Source organism: Telopea speciosissima, chromosome 8 (genome assembly GCF_018873765.1).
Source record: "Telopea speciosissima isolate NSW1024214 ecotype Mountain lineage chromosome 8, Tspe_v1, whole genome shotgun sequence".
Lineage (NCBI taxonomy): Eukaryota > Viridiplantae > Streptophyta > Magnoliopsida > Proteales > Proteaceae > Telopea > Telopea speciosissima.
In genome coordinates, this window is record NC_057923.1 from 18,674,124 (window position 1) to 18,690,926 (window position 16,803).

Below are 16,803 nucleotides of genomic sequence, written 5' to 3' on the forward strand. Positions count from 1 at the left end.
GAAAAGAGAAAAGAAAGAAGGAAGAAAAAGCAGCTTTAGTAAGCAGTGAGAATTTATGAGCCCTAAATTGATACACAAAATGCAAATATATTCTGGATTAGATAGATATGCACGCGGATAGATATGAATAGATGCATATCAACACTTTCAACAGTACCTCATCACCAGGCTTGTCTGAATCAAGCACCCGGCAAAGCGCCATTGCAAGTTCATCAACAGAAAGCTGTGAAGAATATCCCCTTACTATATGCTCACATGCGTCCCTTAACCATCTTAAATTCATAGTTCCCCTATCAACTCGAGAATGAGGATATGTAGATTCATTGTTATCATGCCATTCCTCAGGAACTGAACTAGAAGTAGAAGGAAGTTCGTAATCTAGCAACTCCCCATTCTCCGAAGGTACATCAACCAGAAACCGAGCTGGTGCATTGAAAACAAGGTCAGAGCCAAATTCGATCAAATTTTTATCCATTTCCCTTTCAATCTCTTGTTCACAAGGCTGCAAAGCAGAAAGCCTTTGAGTCATTGTAGCAACGTTCCGTATATTAATATCTGAAACAGTGTATCCAAGAAGTTGCTGCAATTCTTCCCTGAAAATTAATGGCAATTATTACAATTTGAAATCTCAACAGGTTACAACTTCATGCAACACTCCACATACAATTTCAGGTTGCATACATAGCTATCAAAATGATCAAAACAAACTCCATAAATGATTGTTTCTCTATCTGACAAAACCGAACAATTGAAACAGCAAGTAAGTGCTTACTTCTTCACGGTAATCCTACTAATATCATCCCAATCTTCTCCTGGATTGCTGAAGAGAACATAAGCGGTACTCGCCAATTCTCGAAATTCTTCTGAGACCACTTCTCCATCAATCAACTCCAAAACCGCACCAATAAATTGTTTGTATGCTTGGCGCACTTCATTAGAGGCTGCACCACAACAATCAAACTAATATATTAAGTTTCATACGACGGGGCAGAACGTAGTAAGTGCAAAATAAGTAAAACTGTCAGAATGTCGATACCTTCTCCCCATCGACGAACTATCTTCTTCGCGAGTTCTGAATCATCGAGCGAGTTTCCAGGTCTAAAGCACAAAACATAATAGAATCAATTCAAGTGCAGGTGATCGTTTGAAACAAAATAAAAATAGAATTGAAAGGGAAGGCAAGAAATTAGCATGATTAGAACTGAATAACTACTTGTGAGGTTTCTGATTTTGGAGAATGATTCTGCGTTGCAGATAGGCCTGATCGACATCGTAGGGATGCCTCAAAGAATTCGTCAAACGAGGCAACTGAATCAGCATTGTTTCTCTTATTTCCTATGCTTAAACCTGAGAAGCTGAGATTGTTTTCGCAGTGAACACGGGATTTGAAGGCAACCAAATAACATAACTCGAAGCTAGTGTTAGAAACCCCCTCGGACAATGTTTTCTTGGCGAAGGGGATTATGTATAGTTTTAAGAATTAAGACCGACGTAGCACTGAGGGTGAAGGGAGAATTCCTTCGGTCAGTTTTTTGAGTCCGTCAAATTATGATTGTTAAATCTAGGCCATTAAAATAAAGCACAAGTACTTCTATGAGATACAACGTAGTTAGATTTTACATATGGACCCTAGGGACTGTGGTCTACTTCAGCACTCCCATGAGTCTTTCTCTTCAAGACACATTTACCCCTTGTTTTGAGGAGGAGAGAGATAGACACATGGGAGCGCTAGCTTAGGCCACACTCCCAAAAAAAAACCTACCCAATTATAAAATGTTTACCCAAAAAAAATATATACATTATTACCAAATACAATAAAGTGTATAATCTAAAATATCATTTCTTTCTTATTTATTTCCTATCCTTTCTTTTTGTTTCTTTAAAATTATTGGCCCCCTTTGTATTCTTTTAATACTTAAATACTCTATAAAATTTGTAATTCCCTTAATTATTTATCTCACGTCCCTTTATTATCTCTCTTTCTTTTCCACTTTCCTTTTTCCTCTCTCAAATATTTTTATGATTTTTATGATATGGATTCTCTCTTGATTCCTCATTACTCCCCATCTTCCTTGCCTCAATCTTATTTAGTTTTCTTATCTAAAAAAAATCCTAAAATTTTTCCAATCTATCTTTAATTTTGCTAGAGAATGCAAACAGAGTCTTTTATTTTACAGATTCTCTCTCTTATTTCTCTATTGTGGAAAATCTTAATCCCATTTCCACCCAAAAAAAAAAAAAGGAAAATCTTAATCCCATTAATATCTCACACGATTCTCCCTCCCCCTAATTATTCTCTTCTTCTCTTGCTCACCCTCTCAATTCCCTCTCATGCCTTTCCGGCTCTCTCCCTTTGCCGATTACCATCACCACCGCCGCGTTTCCATAGCTCTCGCTCTCCCCAGACTTGTTAATCTCTTGAGAAGAAAATCGTGGGCTGATGCTTAGCATTTCCGTTTGCATCCTCGCACGAGTTTAACGAGCATGGGCAACGGCACTGGCAAAATACCGCTTGCATTAAAATTTAACAGAAAACTCTATTGTATTCTCTCATCCGATGCACTCTAAGGAGTTTAAGGAATATCATTTGCTTTAAAATCTAAAAGAAAGCTTTATTTCATTTCTTTCATCTCTGACAATTGACCCGAAAGGCTCAAAAGTGAACGGAGGTGGGGAACCCACAGGTGAGCTCCACCATCTCTCTGCAACTATCTGTTTTCGCCGGAAATACTTCCTTTACCGCTTTACCTCTCTTCTTTCCCTCCAGCCTATCTTTCAGTATGTTGAGCAGGAGAGTGAAAATAAGAATCAAATTATAAAGAAAAGAAACTCAAAAGACTCTAATCTTTCATATTGTTCATGCCATTAAAGGTACGAGGGAAGCTTAATGTGCTATTGTTTTTCTCTGTAGCCGTGGGTCTTTTCACCCATTACAGTTTATAGATAACACATCTGGGAAAGTAGTCTTTTGGGTTTTTTTATTTTTTTATTCTAAATGTATTTGGAAAAGAATAACAGATGCGAGGCTAGGGTTTGTGTGGTTAGTTCATTATAAGAGTGGTTTCTTTGCAGTTTTCAGGTTGGATGGATTTTCTTAGGAATTCTTGAAAGGTTTAATTTTTCTTTCAATACCTTGATTCCTTATCAATGTGATGCTCTGCTCTACAAGTGTCACTTGCCCACCTTCCCAACCGACTCCCCCCAATAAAAAAGAAAACGACTCATTAGTAAAAGATGACAGGAAGAATCAATATGTTGTTTTCTTTTTTTTTTCTCCTTATATTTATGGTGGAATGACTGATTACTCGTCTTATCTAATGAATTTCCTAGAGGAAAGAGCTTGGTTTCTTTCCATTTGGGTTCACTTTCATGATAACTGAGGTTAAGGATCTCAAACCAACCTAACACTTCAATGTAATACGTATTTGAATGATCTAAACAGTACCAAGAACAAGACCAAAATACAGAGAATAAAACCCAGATTTAGGAGAAATTTACTAGAAGTAAATCAAATGGTCAAAATGATACAAAACTCAAGTCAAGTTGTCTATTCAAAACATTTCCTATTTGTTATCCATTACCTTTTCCGCGTTTCCTATTTGTTCTCAATTATCTTTTTATATTTCCTTCTTTTCACATGCATTTGTTATTTGGAGCTTCTTACCAGAGTACTGCTCAAGGAACTCAGAACGAGAATGCTCCCAATAATAGAACTGTGGGTACTTTATTCTGATTTTGGAACATACAGGTCTTAATGCCATATGATTGTGACACATCAATTTAGTGCAGATATTTGTTGGTGGTTTGGATTCCAATGTTACAGAGGACCATCTGAGACAAGTTTTTGCCCAATTTGGGGAGTTAGTTCATGTGAAAATACCGATGGGAAAAACGTTGTGGGTATGTTCAATTTGCAAACAGATTAGAGAGTTTGTGAATATCTTTAGAGTCATGCTTGATTTTAGAATATCAAATGTGGTTGTTTTAAATGTTTGTGTGTGGTGTTTCAGAGGTTGTGCTGAGGAAGCTTTGCTGGCGTGAAAATGCATATGGAATTTTGCAATTCTGCAAACAAACAGGTTGGTGAATTGGACCCATTACTTAAGTGATTTGTGCTTTAATCTATCAGATTGAAAATGCATTGAAACTCTCACTTTTGTGATATTTACTTAACATAAAAAGATACGTAAACTTAAAATGTATGTTATCCCATGGTAAATAAGTAAAGAATGTTGAGATATTTAATTACTGTTTAAGTTATTTTTTAGACTTTATCTTGTGGTTCTTTAAAGATTCAATACTACATTCTCTTATTTTATTTAAAGTTTTTAATGGTTCTCTTTATAATTTTATTCTCAATATATATTGCTATGCTTTTGTTGTGATGTTATTAAGTGTTTTGTTCTTCTCATTGTGTTATTTTTATTTTTTTTTTTGCATAATTCCTATGGTTTTTTTTTTTTTGGAAATCTTTCTATGTTTGAGAAAGCTTCTAAACTCTCTTTCTCCACAATTTTCTTCCCTCGTATTTCTTTCTCCCCCAGCATATGAACATGGTCACATGTGCATATGCACGTGCATGTTTGCCAAATTTAGAACTTACATTTAAGGATCACTATAATTAGTGCCAATTCAGAATAGTTTTTTGCTTGTCATATTTTCATTCAAAAAAATTATTTTGTTTGATGGATGGTGCGATGGTGAGGACAACAAATAAAAACATGCCTTCTAGCTGTGAAAGCTAATGTGGCCTTCATGTCTCAGTATTTACTTGAGGATATTATGTTCTTCCATGCAAAACCTAGAGTTTGACCCCCTTTTCTATATTTAAATGTGTAAGCAACTTTTTTCTGTAATTTTTCAGTCAATAAAATTTTTCTCTATTTGCCTTTTAGGAGAAACAGAAACTGAATTCATTCATTCAGTTGCTTCATTTACAAATTTCATTCTCCTTCTTTCTCCACCTCTGTGATAGATTGAATTCCACCCTCTCTTTGACTATATTCTTCTTCTTTGTCCACCTCTGTGATAGAAGCGGAGATGTGGAGGGATAAATCACCAACCCCTTGTTATCTTCATCGATTCATCTACAGTGTCATGCTTCTCGCGATTAGTTTTCATCGGATTTCATCCTACGACTGCCGAATATGTAAAGCTTTGAATATCGCTAAAGTAATTCTCAAATCTCTTCTTGATTAGATTTTTTGATGCTGTTATTACATGGCCCCTTCCCAGATTTAGGTTTTCTTTCTGATAAATTTGTTTTAATGTGCAACATATGATCCCTCCTTTTTTTGGTCTTTCCTCTCCCCTTTCTTTACCTACTTCAGTACTATTTGTATTTCTTTTCTTATGCAGGGCTTCCATTTAGTCTAAAGGTTTCAATTCAAATCTGTTTCATTGTCCTTTTTTGAGCCTCTACTTTTTTTTCATTTCCCCTTTCTTCTTCCTTTTTGGAGTATAAGAATTTGATTTATTTGAAATATTTACAATTCCTTGTTTTCTCTTTTAATGCTCATCTCACTGACGAAGCATGGGAAAGGACAGTATGTTTTTCTCCCCCAATTTTCAGTGATTTTCTTCTGCACCCCTCTTCCCACTCGGTTCATAGAACTGGGCCTCTTTAATGGGTTATCAGGTCTTACTGACTTAATTAGTGTCAATGTGAATTTTGTTTGGTGACTTATGCGAGGAGTATTCCAACCACCATGATGCCTGTATTTGTGTTAATACTTGTTTTCTTTTCCAAGATTGTGGTAGGTTTTGATGGTGGATTTATTGTGCCACATGTTACTTGGTCAGTTAACCACCCCCTTCAATTGTTAAATGAAGCTTAGGATTTCTATTTTGTTAATTTTAAATCTGATGAAAAATCACGGTATGTGTACTATTGATTTGCTACTACTGAGATTTAGAGAGAAAGATTCGGTTGTAGGATGCGATAAAAAAAGGGTTAGGTTAGTCAAGTTATTGACTTAATTAAGGGATCTCTCGATGTGATTTTAACAATGATTTGAGTTGTTAACAAATGCAAACAAGCTTGAGTAAGGTCTCTCTTAATGCCCATTTTTTAGCAGCTGTAAATAGATGCAAATAAGTGATTAAGCCTTAAATGACTTGTTTTAAGCCTTAAAACAAATCTGTTTTTGCCTATTTTGTCGACAAAGAGCTCTCCAACACTCTCTTCTTCTCTCTTCTTCTCTCTTCTTCTCTCAATCTTCTCTTCCCATGTTCATTTTTTGGTTGGATTGATACATTTGGAAGCTGAATTTGGGGACAAAGTGAAGATTGCAGCTCAATTTTGGAGGATTGCTCAAGTTTGTGAATGTTTTTTGAAAGGTAAATCTATTTTTTTGAAAAAAATTTGATGAAATCTTGGTAGATGGGTGTGATTTTGAGTTATGTTATATAAGTTAAGCCGATCTATCACTTGATGGAGGCCGAATTTTTTTTGGGTTATTAAATTATTTATTATAATTTCTAGAAAAAAAATGATTTTTTTCAAAAAAAAAATTTTTAAAAATAGGATAAATATTTGTTGTTTGGATGTGATCTTGATGTATGTTAGACTAGTTTGCATGCTCTAAAGCCTCATGGAATCATTTTTTTTTCACCCATTAAAAAAAATATTTTATTTTTCAGATTTAAAAATTATATTATTTAAATAGTTAAAAAATATATCAAATTAAGAAAAAATACCTGTTTTTGTTGGAAAATTATGCACAACAGTTGTACATAATGTCCAACTTCAAATGATGTCAAATACATCATTATGTTATAATATTTTATATTTGAATGTATAATTATTTTTAATAAAAATTATAAAAATTATTTTTAATTAATAAATAAATACTAGGGTTAGAGAATAAATAAGAGATAGGTATTTGATTGTTCTAGTAGCTTCATATTATGTGTAATAGTTATAAATACAATACTTTAAGTATTTATTACCTTACTTTAAGTCTGTAATAGTTACTAATACATGTTTTTTTATGTAACAGTGTTAAAAATCAGATAAGGGTTACACAATGGGAGATATAGCATGGTTACATGGAGTCCCAATATCTGAGGACAAAAAGAAGTCAAAATATAACTACTGTGGGAAGATTCTAAATTCTGGAGGAGCAACTAGGTTAAAGGAACATTTGTCTGGTCTGGGCAAGAATGTTGCCAAATGCCAAAATGTTCTGAGCCAAGTGAAATTGGCAATGGCACAAAATTTAAGAGGAGTACAGACAAAGAAAGCTGAGAGGGAGAGGCAACAAATAGCTTTCGATGAGGCAGTGCTAGAGAGGCCTGGTGTAGACATCCTTGGGGGAGTAGGAGATGATACTGAATATAGGCCTACACCTGGTGAGTTCCAATCAGAGGCTGAATGGAAGATTTACCAGCAGACTTTGGCAGCGAGTAGGCAAAGTTTTCATTTTGACAATATCAGAGCATATGAGCAAGTAAGAGGAGCTGGTGGATCCGGCTCAGCTGCACCAGTGCAAGATGATGAGAGGAGGAGAAGCACTGGCATAAGAGAAATCCCATGGCCCCAAGCTCGACCACGAGCACGATCCCCAGATACCATTCTTGAGCAAGATCCATCTACCTTTAGGCAACAAGATGCCTTCCAGCCAACCATCCCACAAGTGTTTGGTGGTAAACAAGAGGATGCACGGAAAGCCTTCAGCAAGTTCATGCTATACAATGGCATTCCAGCTAATGTAGCACAAAGAACCTATTATAATGCATTCCTTGATGCTGCAGGGAGGGCTGGCCCAGGATGGAAGGGGCCTACACCATATGAGTTGTATAATGTGTATTTGCCTAAAGAGGTAGAGGAGCTGAAAGAGTACATAGAGGATCTGAAGTCATTGTGAGACACATTTGGGGTTACTCTTATGGTTGATGGTTGGACTAGACCTACTAGACAGTCCATTATAAATTTCATGGTGAATTGTAATGGGAAGACTGTCTTCTTGAAGTCTGTTGATGCATCAAAGCATGTCAATGATGCATCATACTTGTACAAGTGTTGCGGGTGAAAACCTCCGATGCCCGGTTCGCCCACGGATGAGCCTGCAAAAATCAAGCGATGAGCACAAGAGAGCCGGTGTGGCTCCGGCCTAGGACTCTCCGATGCTCAAGTCAGGTCTCCAATGCAACAGCGTAACTGCGTAGTAAAAGCAAGATGAGGAATGGTGCTCCATACCTGGGTATTTATAGAGTGAGGAGGAGATGAGGCGGTTGGGAGAGTCCTAGTATGGTAGGAGTCCTTCTTTCGGAAGGTTCTCTCACGTAGAGCGGAGTGGAGAGCTATTTTTGGGGTCGGACTCTTATTAAGGTAAGAGTCCATGTAGAGTGTGATTCCGTGTTGCGCTGGGATCGTGGCTTGATCCTTATCCCGTGATTCTCGGGATGTGCTGACGTGGCCAGGAGATCCCCGGTGGGGCGTTATGGCGGCTTCAGAGGAGGAGGGCTCGGCCTCGGAGGTCGGCTTAGGAGGGCGGCCTGATGGGTCGGCCTTGGCCATCACCTCAGCCTGGGATGGCGGCCTTGGCCATCACCTCGGCCTAGGAGGTCGGCCCGAAAGGTCTGTCTCGGCAGTAAGCTCGGCCAGGAGTTTACGGTTGACCTGTATGAGCTCGGCCTCAGCCACCGGCTAGTTTGCGCAAGTCTGGCTCTGTCAAGTGACTTATAGTGGAGATGGGGTCGGCCCGGTTTCCTGTTCAACCCAACTCGGTTCTCGGGCTGAGGTCAGGTCGGCCCTGTGGCAGCCTCTGATAGGTGGGGTGTTTTATGCCTCATCAGGGGTCGGCTCGGCACTGATGAGTGAAATTTCCTGGTCCGCTTGTCTGGAAGATTTTTGTGGTTGAGCCGAGCTTATTTTTTGCCGCGGATTTGACGTTACACGTTCTGACGGTTGGGTGTCAGTGCCACGTCAGCGGAGTCATTATGGTAGGCTCAGGAATTCGAAACGTCCTTTGATCTGGGCCGTTGAATTATGCTGAGTTCTGCTCGGCCGTTGGATTAGTTTAAGCCAAAAATTATAAATAGGCGACTCCTAACTATTCATTCTTCACTGCTCTAAATTATTGACTTCTCGGCTAGCTCGGATTCTTCAGCTCTGTAGCGCTCGGTGTTTACTGGTTCGTGATCAGCTCGGCCTTTGCTTCGTTCGCGCTCAGCTCATCCTTAGCTCTTCTTCAACCAGTAAGTCTTCTCCGCCCAGTATGTCAGTTGGTAGTAGTCCTATGGGCGAGCTGTTCGCCGGGGCGGCAGAGGGCGCGAGTCCGAGCCGAGAGCTCCCCGCTCGTTCTCCCACCATAGACTTGTTGGGCTCGACCTCGGATGAGCCCGATGTAGTGGAGCTTCGTCAGGCCGAGGTGGCCGAGCCTCTGTTACTCATGGAGTTTGACCACGCGGCCCACCCAATCGCCGCAGACCGAGCCGAGAACTCTGGGTCGTCCTCATCCGATGAGGAATCAAGTGAGGGAGATTCGTCCGAGGTGGGGGTTGGCTCGGTCAGCTCGTCCGCTGACGCCCCTGAGCTTGAGGAAGGTAGTGTCGGCACCGTTCCAAGCACGATCACGGAGGCTGACCTCGACTATCTAAGGATGACCTATGCCATCCCCGAGGACATTCAGCTCCGAGCTCCTAACCCGAGAGAGATGGCCTGCTTCATCAGGCCCGGCGAGGTGACTTTGTACGAGACGCCCTTCAAGTACGCGTTCAGGCTCCCCGTCCTTGGCCTGGTGGACCAGATCTTGGACCACTTCCACCTGTCTCCTGGTCAGCTGGTGCCGAACTCTTGGCTGGCCGTGTACGGCTTCTATGCCTTATTCTACGAGATGGGCCGACGTGCGAGCGTGGCGCTTTTCTCTCGGCTCTTCTTCTTGAAGAAGTCTCCCGAGAAGGGGTGGTACTATTTCTGCCGCCGATCTAGGAAGAGTGCGGCTCTGGGCAGCCACAAATTTCTGGTCGGCACGCCGACCTTCAATAAGTATTGGAAGCCTCGTTTTTTCTTCGCTTCCATTCCCAACAGCCCTCTCCGAACCGAGTGGAAGGAGATGAACTTGAACTACGTCAATAGGGTACTACCCCTGACCGAGAACGAGATGACCTCACTTGACCTGATCCTCCAGCTTCCGCCCTTCGATGTCCTCCAGCTTTAGGACGAGGGGTTTCTTCAGAGGTGGCATATGACCCCTGGTAGGAGCCCGAGTCGAGCCCGTCTCTATTGTCCGAGCTGACCCCTTTACTTAGTCTTCTTTTCTTTTTTGACTTATTTTTGACGTTCTCGGTTTCTCTTGCAGTGGTTGGCCACATTCCCCCTATGGATACAGCTCGGCTAAGGGCCGAGACCCTCGCGGACCGAAGGAAGAAGAATGCAGAGAAGAAGTCCCGGGGTGAGTCCTCCAAGGCCCCCAAGGGCAAGGCCGTGATGCCGGACCCGTCGGACGCTGTGGTCGGCCTTGAGGCCGAGAAGAGTACGGGCCCAGCGGGGTCTCAGAGGAAGGGGAAAGGCCGAAAAGGCGAGAGGAGCCCACCGAAAGACACCAAGCGTCAGAAACTCTCGGTCGATCTGACGAGTGGTGGTCTTCCGCCCATGGCTTCACCCCCCAACATCTCCCGATACGTCTTGGGGAGGGCCTCGGCCAGCAACGTTCCTATGAGGCCGACCTGGCGCCTCTTCCTAGGGGACTCGGCATTGACGTCGGTCGGACAAGCCAAGGAATGGCTGGATGCAGGTCGGCTTCTAACCGACAGGGAGAAGCTCGAGGCGCTGTCCGACCCCGAGCTCCTCTCCACCCTGTTTCAGGATTTCAACATGGTAAGTTTCCTGGTCGGCTCTTGCGATTAGGTCTGATCTGTGTAGTCTGTCTTGACTTTTGTTCTCATGCTTTTTTGTAGGGTTTCGCTAAGGCAGTGGAGACCATGCTTCGCTTTGAGCGGCTCCTGACCGAGAACCACTCCTTGGGCGTCCAGTGCAAGAAGGCCTATTAGGATGCCCAGGATGCCGTTCAGAGGCGTCGAGAGACCCAAGAGAAGCTCACTGTCCCCGAGGCCAAAGTGGAGAGCTCTCAGGCCGAGGTGATCAGGCAGAGAGAGAAGGTCCGGGCTCTGCAGGCTCAGCTTGTCGAGGTGAGGGAGAAGGCCAAGGAAGATCTGGCCACGGCTCGGGACGAGGCGGTCAACGACTATCTCCAATCGGAGGAGTACGCTGATGTGTGCCATGAGATCAGGAAGCCTCCCTACGCCGAAGGTTTTGAGGCAGGCCGGGCTGAGCTTTTGGCCGAGATCAAGGCAGCGTACCCTGATCTCAATCTCTCCCATTTTGATGATGATGCGACTACTTTTGCCGCGGAGTTGGGAGATGAGGAGGGAGCCGAGGTCACCCAGGCTCTGCCCCTTGAGGAACCTACTCAGGCCGACGTCTTCCCTCTTGACGCTGGACCAAAAGACCCCCTGCCGAGCCTACTACCGTGGACACCGCCGAGGTTGCCTCCAAGTCCAACGCCGAGGAGATCGAGATGTAAAATTTATTTATTTATTTATTTTTTATTTTTTTTTGGGCCGAACTGCCCATCTTGTAACCGTGCCGAGCAGTCAGCTTATAATGAATGAAAAAAATCAATTTTTTCCAGAATTTGTCCAAGTGTTTTAGCTCAGCGTTCTTAACCTTCTCTTCCTTGTGTACACTGTTCTATTTGAGGTTGTGGCCGAACTGCCGAGTCGTTCCGCTAGCCGAGCTTAGGAACTTGTCTCTTTTTTACTCATGCTTCGCGTGGTCGGCGGCTCGGTCATGCCCTGCCCGAGGTCGATGTGATCCTTGCCTTTGTTGGTTAATTCGTCATTCCCATCGGTCCGATTGGACAGGCTATCATATAAGCGGATGCGTGGCCGAGCAGTCTTCCTGGCCGAGCATAATGCCTTGGCTTAGTTTCAAACTTTGTTAGGCTCGGCCAAAGGGGGAGTTTGCTCTTGAGAGGTCGGCCAGGTCTATGAGGACCGGTCTTACGACTTGATTGCCGACCTATGAGGGTCGGTCTTCGAGGTCGGCCAGGTCTATGAGGACCGGTCTTACGACTTGGTTGTCGACCTATGAGGGTCGATCTTCGAGGTCGGCCAGGTCTATGAGGATCGGTCTTACGACTTGGTTGCCGACCTATGAGGGTCGATCTTCGAGGTCGGCCGAGTCTATGAAGACCGGTCTTACGACTTGGTTGCCGACCTATGAGGGTCGGTCTTCCAGGTCGGGTAGGTCTATGAGGATCGATCTTACGACTTGGCTGCCGACCTATGAGGGTCGGTCTTCAAGGTCGGCCAGGTCTATGAGGATCGGTCTTACGACTTGGCTGTCGACCTATGAGGGTCGGTCTTCGAGGTCGGTCAGGTCTATGAGGACCGGTCTTACGACTTGGCTGCCGACCTATGAGGGTCAGTCTTCGAGGTCGGCCGGGTTTATGAGGACCGGTCTTACGACTTTGATTTAAGAGCTTGCAAATACGTTAAGTGGTGGAGAAAGACTTTATTTAATTGGATCAAATGTCGAGGATGGAGCCGAATACAAGCATGCTTAGTTATTGAAAAAACTTCTTCAAATTTTCCGAGTTCCAAGGTCTCGGTACTTTCTTGCCCCCCGGAGTCTGCAAGCGATACGTGCCAGGGCGAATTTGCTTGGAGACTATGTACGGGCCTTCCCAATTTGGTGCTAACTTTCCTTGCTGCCTCAGCTGGGATGCGCTAAGCTTTTTGAGAATAAGGTCCCCTTGACGGAAGTGCCGCTCTTTTACTCTTGAGTCATAGTACTTTGCCATCTTCTGTTGGTATGCCGCGTTTCGGAGTAGGGCATTTTCTCGAACTTCATCGAGGAAGTCAAGGTTGGCTCTCAGTCCATCTTCATAAGTCTTCTCATCGAAGTTAAGCACTCGGTACGATGAGGGCATAATTTCAACCGGGGCGAGGGCTTCGGTCCCATAAGCGAGGCGAAAAGGACTCTCCCCGGTTAGAGTTCTTACTGTCGTCCGATATGCCCATAGGATACTTGGGAGTTCTTCCACCCATCTCCCTTTGGCCTCATCTAACCTTCTCTTAATGCCGGCGAGTAATGTTCGGTTGGACACTTCTACTTGTCCATTTGCTTGTGGATGAGCTACTGAGACGGGTCGGAAGTCAATATAGAAGTGTTCGCAGAACTCTCGGAAGGCTGGGTTGTTAAATTGCATGCCATTATCTGTGATGAGCACTTTCGGTAGCCCGAACCGGTAGATGACCTTATATCGGAAGAATTTCTCCATGTTCTTCTCGATGATGGTTGCAAGGGGCTTAGCCTCGACCCATTTGGTGAAGTAATCGATCGCCACTACCACGTACTTTCTGTTTCCCGATGTCGGGGTGAAATCTCCGAGAATGTCCATTCCCCAGATAGCGAATGGGATTGGGCTCAGCATTGAGGTCAACTTTGTTGCTGGTCGGCTTGGGATTGGTGCGAACAGTTAACACTTCTCGCACGTCTTCACATACCTCATGGCCTCTTCTTGCATTCTTGGCCAATAGAATCCTTGTCGAAGTATCTTGTATGCAAGAGCTCGGCCACCCATGTGACTCCCGCATATTCCCTCATGCACCTCGGCCAAGGCATACTCGGCTCCTTTCGGTCCAAGGCATCGAAGAAGAGGGGCCGAGATCGCTCTTTTGTAGAGCACTCCGACGATCATGGTGTACTTGGCAGCTCGGATCTTCACCTTTCTTGCTTCGTCTCGGTTCTCCGGGAGCAGGTTATTCTCTAAGTAGTTGACAATGGGGTCCAATCAGGTCGGCCCGTCCTCTTCAATGTGCTTTACGCTTTCTTCTTGTAAGGAGGGCTTGTCCAAGATTTCTATGTATACTTATCGGCTCAGATATTGGAGATCGGCCTTGACCAACCTGGACAAGGAGTCAGCCGCGGCATTCTTTTTTCTCGGTATTCGAGTCATCTCAAAGTGCTCGAGTTTGGAAATCAGATCTCGGGCTCGGCTCAGGTAAGCTATCATCCTTTCGTCTTTCGCCTCATAGTCTCCATTGACTTGGTTGACCACGAGTTGGGAGTCTCCTCGCACCTTCAACCGCTTTATGCCCATTGCTTTGCTGACTTGAAGTCCAGCTAGGAGGGCTTCATATTCAGCCTCGTTGTTCAAGGCGGGAAACTTGAACCTCAGGGCATATTGGATCAGAAACCCTTCGGGTCTTACCAGTATCAGGCCGGCCCCGCTTCCTCCGGAGTTGCTTGAGCCGTCGACATTCATGGTCCAAATCTGGTCGGCCGTAGCCCCGACCTCTTCTACTGTCTTTTCTTCCCCGACCTCAAGGTCGGGCCCTGTGCATTCGACGATGAAGTCGGCAAGGGCTTGTCCTTTTATCGTCGTCCTCGGACGATAGCTTATATCGTATTCACTCAGCTCAACCGCCCAGGTGATCAGCCGTCCCGAGACGTCGGGTTTGTGCAATATCTTCTTGAGTGGCTGGTCGATCAGTACCGCGATCGGATGAGCTTGGAAGTACGGCCTTAATTTCCTTGCGGCCTTAACAAGAGCGAACGCTACTTTCTCGAACCCGGAGTACCTTGTCTCAGCATCGACAAGAACGTGACTGATGTAGTATATGGGTCTTTGAGTTTGACTTTCTTCCCTAATCAACACCGCGCTAACCGCGACAGGGGTAGCGGCTAAGTAGACTTGAAGCTCCTCTTTTGGTTCGGGTCGGCTGAGAAGAGGTGGGTTCTCTAAATATTTCTTCAGCTCTTCGAAAGCTTCCTGCATTCGTCCGACCAGATAAAGTCTTTTGGGTTCCGGATATTCTTGAGGGCCTTAAAGAACGGTAGGCACTTGTCGCCCGATCTCGACATGAATCGTGCCAACGCCGCCACTCGTCCATTTAGCCTCTGTACTTCTGGGATCGTCCTTGGGGGGCTCATCTCTTGGATGGCCCTGATTTTTGCCGGATTGGCTTCGATGCCTCTGACAGAGACCATGAAGCCAAGGAACTTTCCCGAGGTCACGCCGAATGCACACTTGGCGGGGTTCAGCTTCATTTGGTTCTTCCTCAATACGCCAAAGGCTTCTTCCAGGTCGGCCAAGTGGTGTTCTGCCTTCAAACTTTTCACCAACATGTCGTCCACGTAGACTTCCATGTTTCTTCCGATCTGCCCGCGGAATATATAGTTCACGAGGCGCTGGTATGTCGCTCCGACATTTTTCAATCCGAACGGCATGACCTTGTAGCAAAAATTTTCTTGGTCAGTTCAGAATGCCGTGTATGACTCGTCCTCCTCAAGCATCATGATTTGGTTGTAGCCGGAATACGCGTCCATGAAACTCAGCATCTCGTGACCTACCGTGGCGTCGATCAAGAGGTAGATTCGAGGTTGCGGGTACTCATCTTTTGGACAAGCCTTGTTGATATCGGTGTAGTCGACACACATTCTCCACTTCCCGTTCGGTTTAGGGACCATGACGACGTTAGCCAACCAGGTCGGGAATTTTTCTTCTCGGATGAACCCTGATCGACGAAGCTTCTCCACCTCTTCTTTGATCGCGGTTTGTCGATCAAGTGCATAGTTCCTTCTCTTCTGCCAGATTGGTTTTCGACCTGGATCTACGTGGAGCCGGTGTTCAGCTATATGCCTGGGTATGCCCATCATGTCGGCAGCCGACCAGGCAAAGACATCGGCGTTCGCCTTTAAGAAAACTCTGAGCTGATTCCTTTGATTTTCATTTAGTAATGATCCGAGCTGGACCACCTTTGCTGGGTCATCTTCGCTGAGATGAAATGGGGTCAGCTCTTCCACGGGTCGTCCTCTCCTCTTGATAAGCTCATCCCGTTGATCCTTGGGGAGGTGTTCGACGCACATTGCCATTCCTCGGACATTACCCTTGTTTTTCTTGACAAAAGTAGCGTAGCACTCCCGGGCCTTCTTCTGGTAGCCTCGGACCTCGTCGACACCGTTCTCGGTGGGGAACTTCATCTTCAAGTGTGTCGGGGAGATGATGGCTTGGAGAGCGATTAATGAAGGACGGCCGAGTATGGCGTTGAAAGCCACTACCGACCGTACCACTATGAATTTGACTTGGACCGTTGCCTGGCATGGAGCTTGCCCAATCGTGACTAGCAGGTCGATTGAGCCTTTGATGGTCGCGGTAGCTCCCGAGAACCCGTGAAGTGAGGTGCCTTCTGGCTTGAGTGCTTCGTCGCCGAAGCCAAATTGTCAATACGCTTCTAATGACATAAGGTCCACGGATGCGCCAGTATCGACCAATACACGGTGGACAGGTCTCTTCGCAATTTCTACCTGCACCACTAAAGCATCATCATGAGGTAAACTTATACCTTCGAGGTCGACCTCGGTGAAGGAGATCGTCACTGCTGGCTTGAGTTTCTTGGTGGGCATCTCGACAACTCCGATGAACCGTGCGTTTGCCTTAGCCTTTCGAGTAGTCTCTTATCCGGGCCCTCCGAGGATAGTGTATATGGGGGCTCCCTTGTCATTGCTCGGCCCGGACCCATCCTCTTTCTTCTCAGCTAGGACTTTATCTTCCTCTCGTTCGACTCGCCTATTTTCGGGCCTCGGTTCGGCTCTTCTTTAATCCCCCTCTTCAGGCCGCCGACCCCCACGATCTTCTCGGCCTCCTTTGACATATCGCTTCAAATGGCCCGCTTTTATCAGCTCTTCGATTTCTCTTTTCAGCTGATAGCAATCCTCGGTGTTGTGACCGATGTCCTTATGGAACTGACAAGATTTGTTGGGATTCCGAGATGACCCCGCTTGCATCGATC

At 44.8% G+C, this 16,803-nt stretch overlaps 1 protein-coding gene across 1 annotated transcript in view; it reads right to left on the reverse strand.

Annotated features, from left to right (window-relative positions):
* LOC122670668 (DExH-box ATP-dependent RNA helicase DExH14) overlaps positions 1–1,378 on the reverse strand; it is a 178,437-nt gene extending 177,059 nt beyond the window's left edge. The window contains exons 1-4 of the mRNA XM_043867628.1: positions 1,214–1,378; positions 1,037–1,098; positions 773–941; positions 158–593 (exon numbers count right to left, since the gene is read on the reverse strand). Of these exons, the coding sequence (XP_043723563.1) occupies positions 158–593; positions 773–941; positions 1,037–1,098; positions 1,214–1,320 (774 nt within the window). The 5' untranslated portion in view covers positions 1,321–1,378. The remainder of the gene's footprint in view (positions 1–157; positions 594–772; positions 942–1,036; positions 1,099–1,213) is intronic.
* Positions 1,379–16,803: the final 15,425 nt, after the last annotated feature.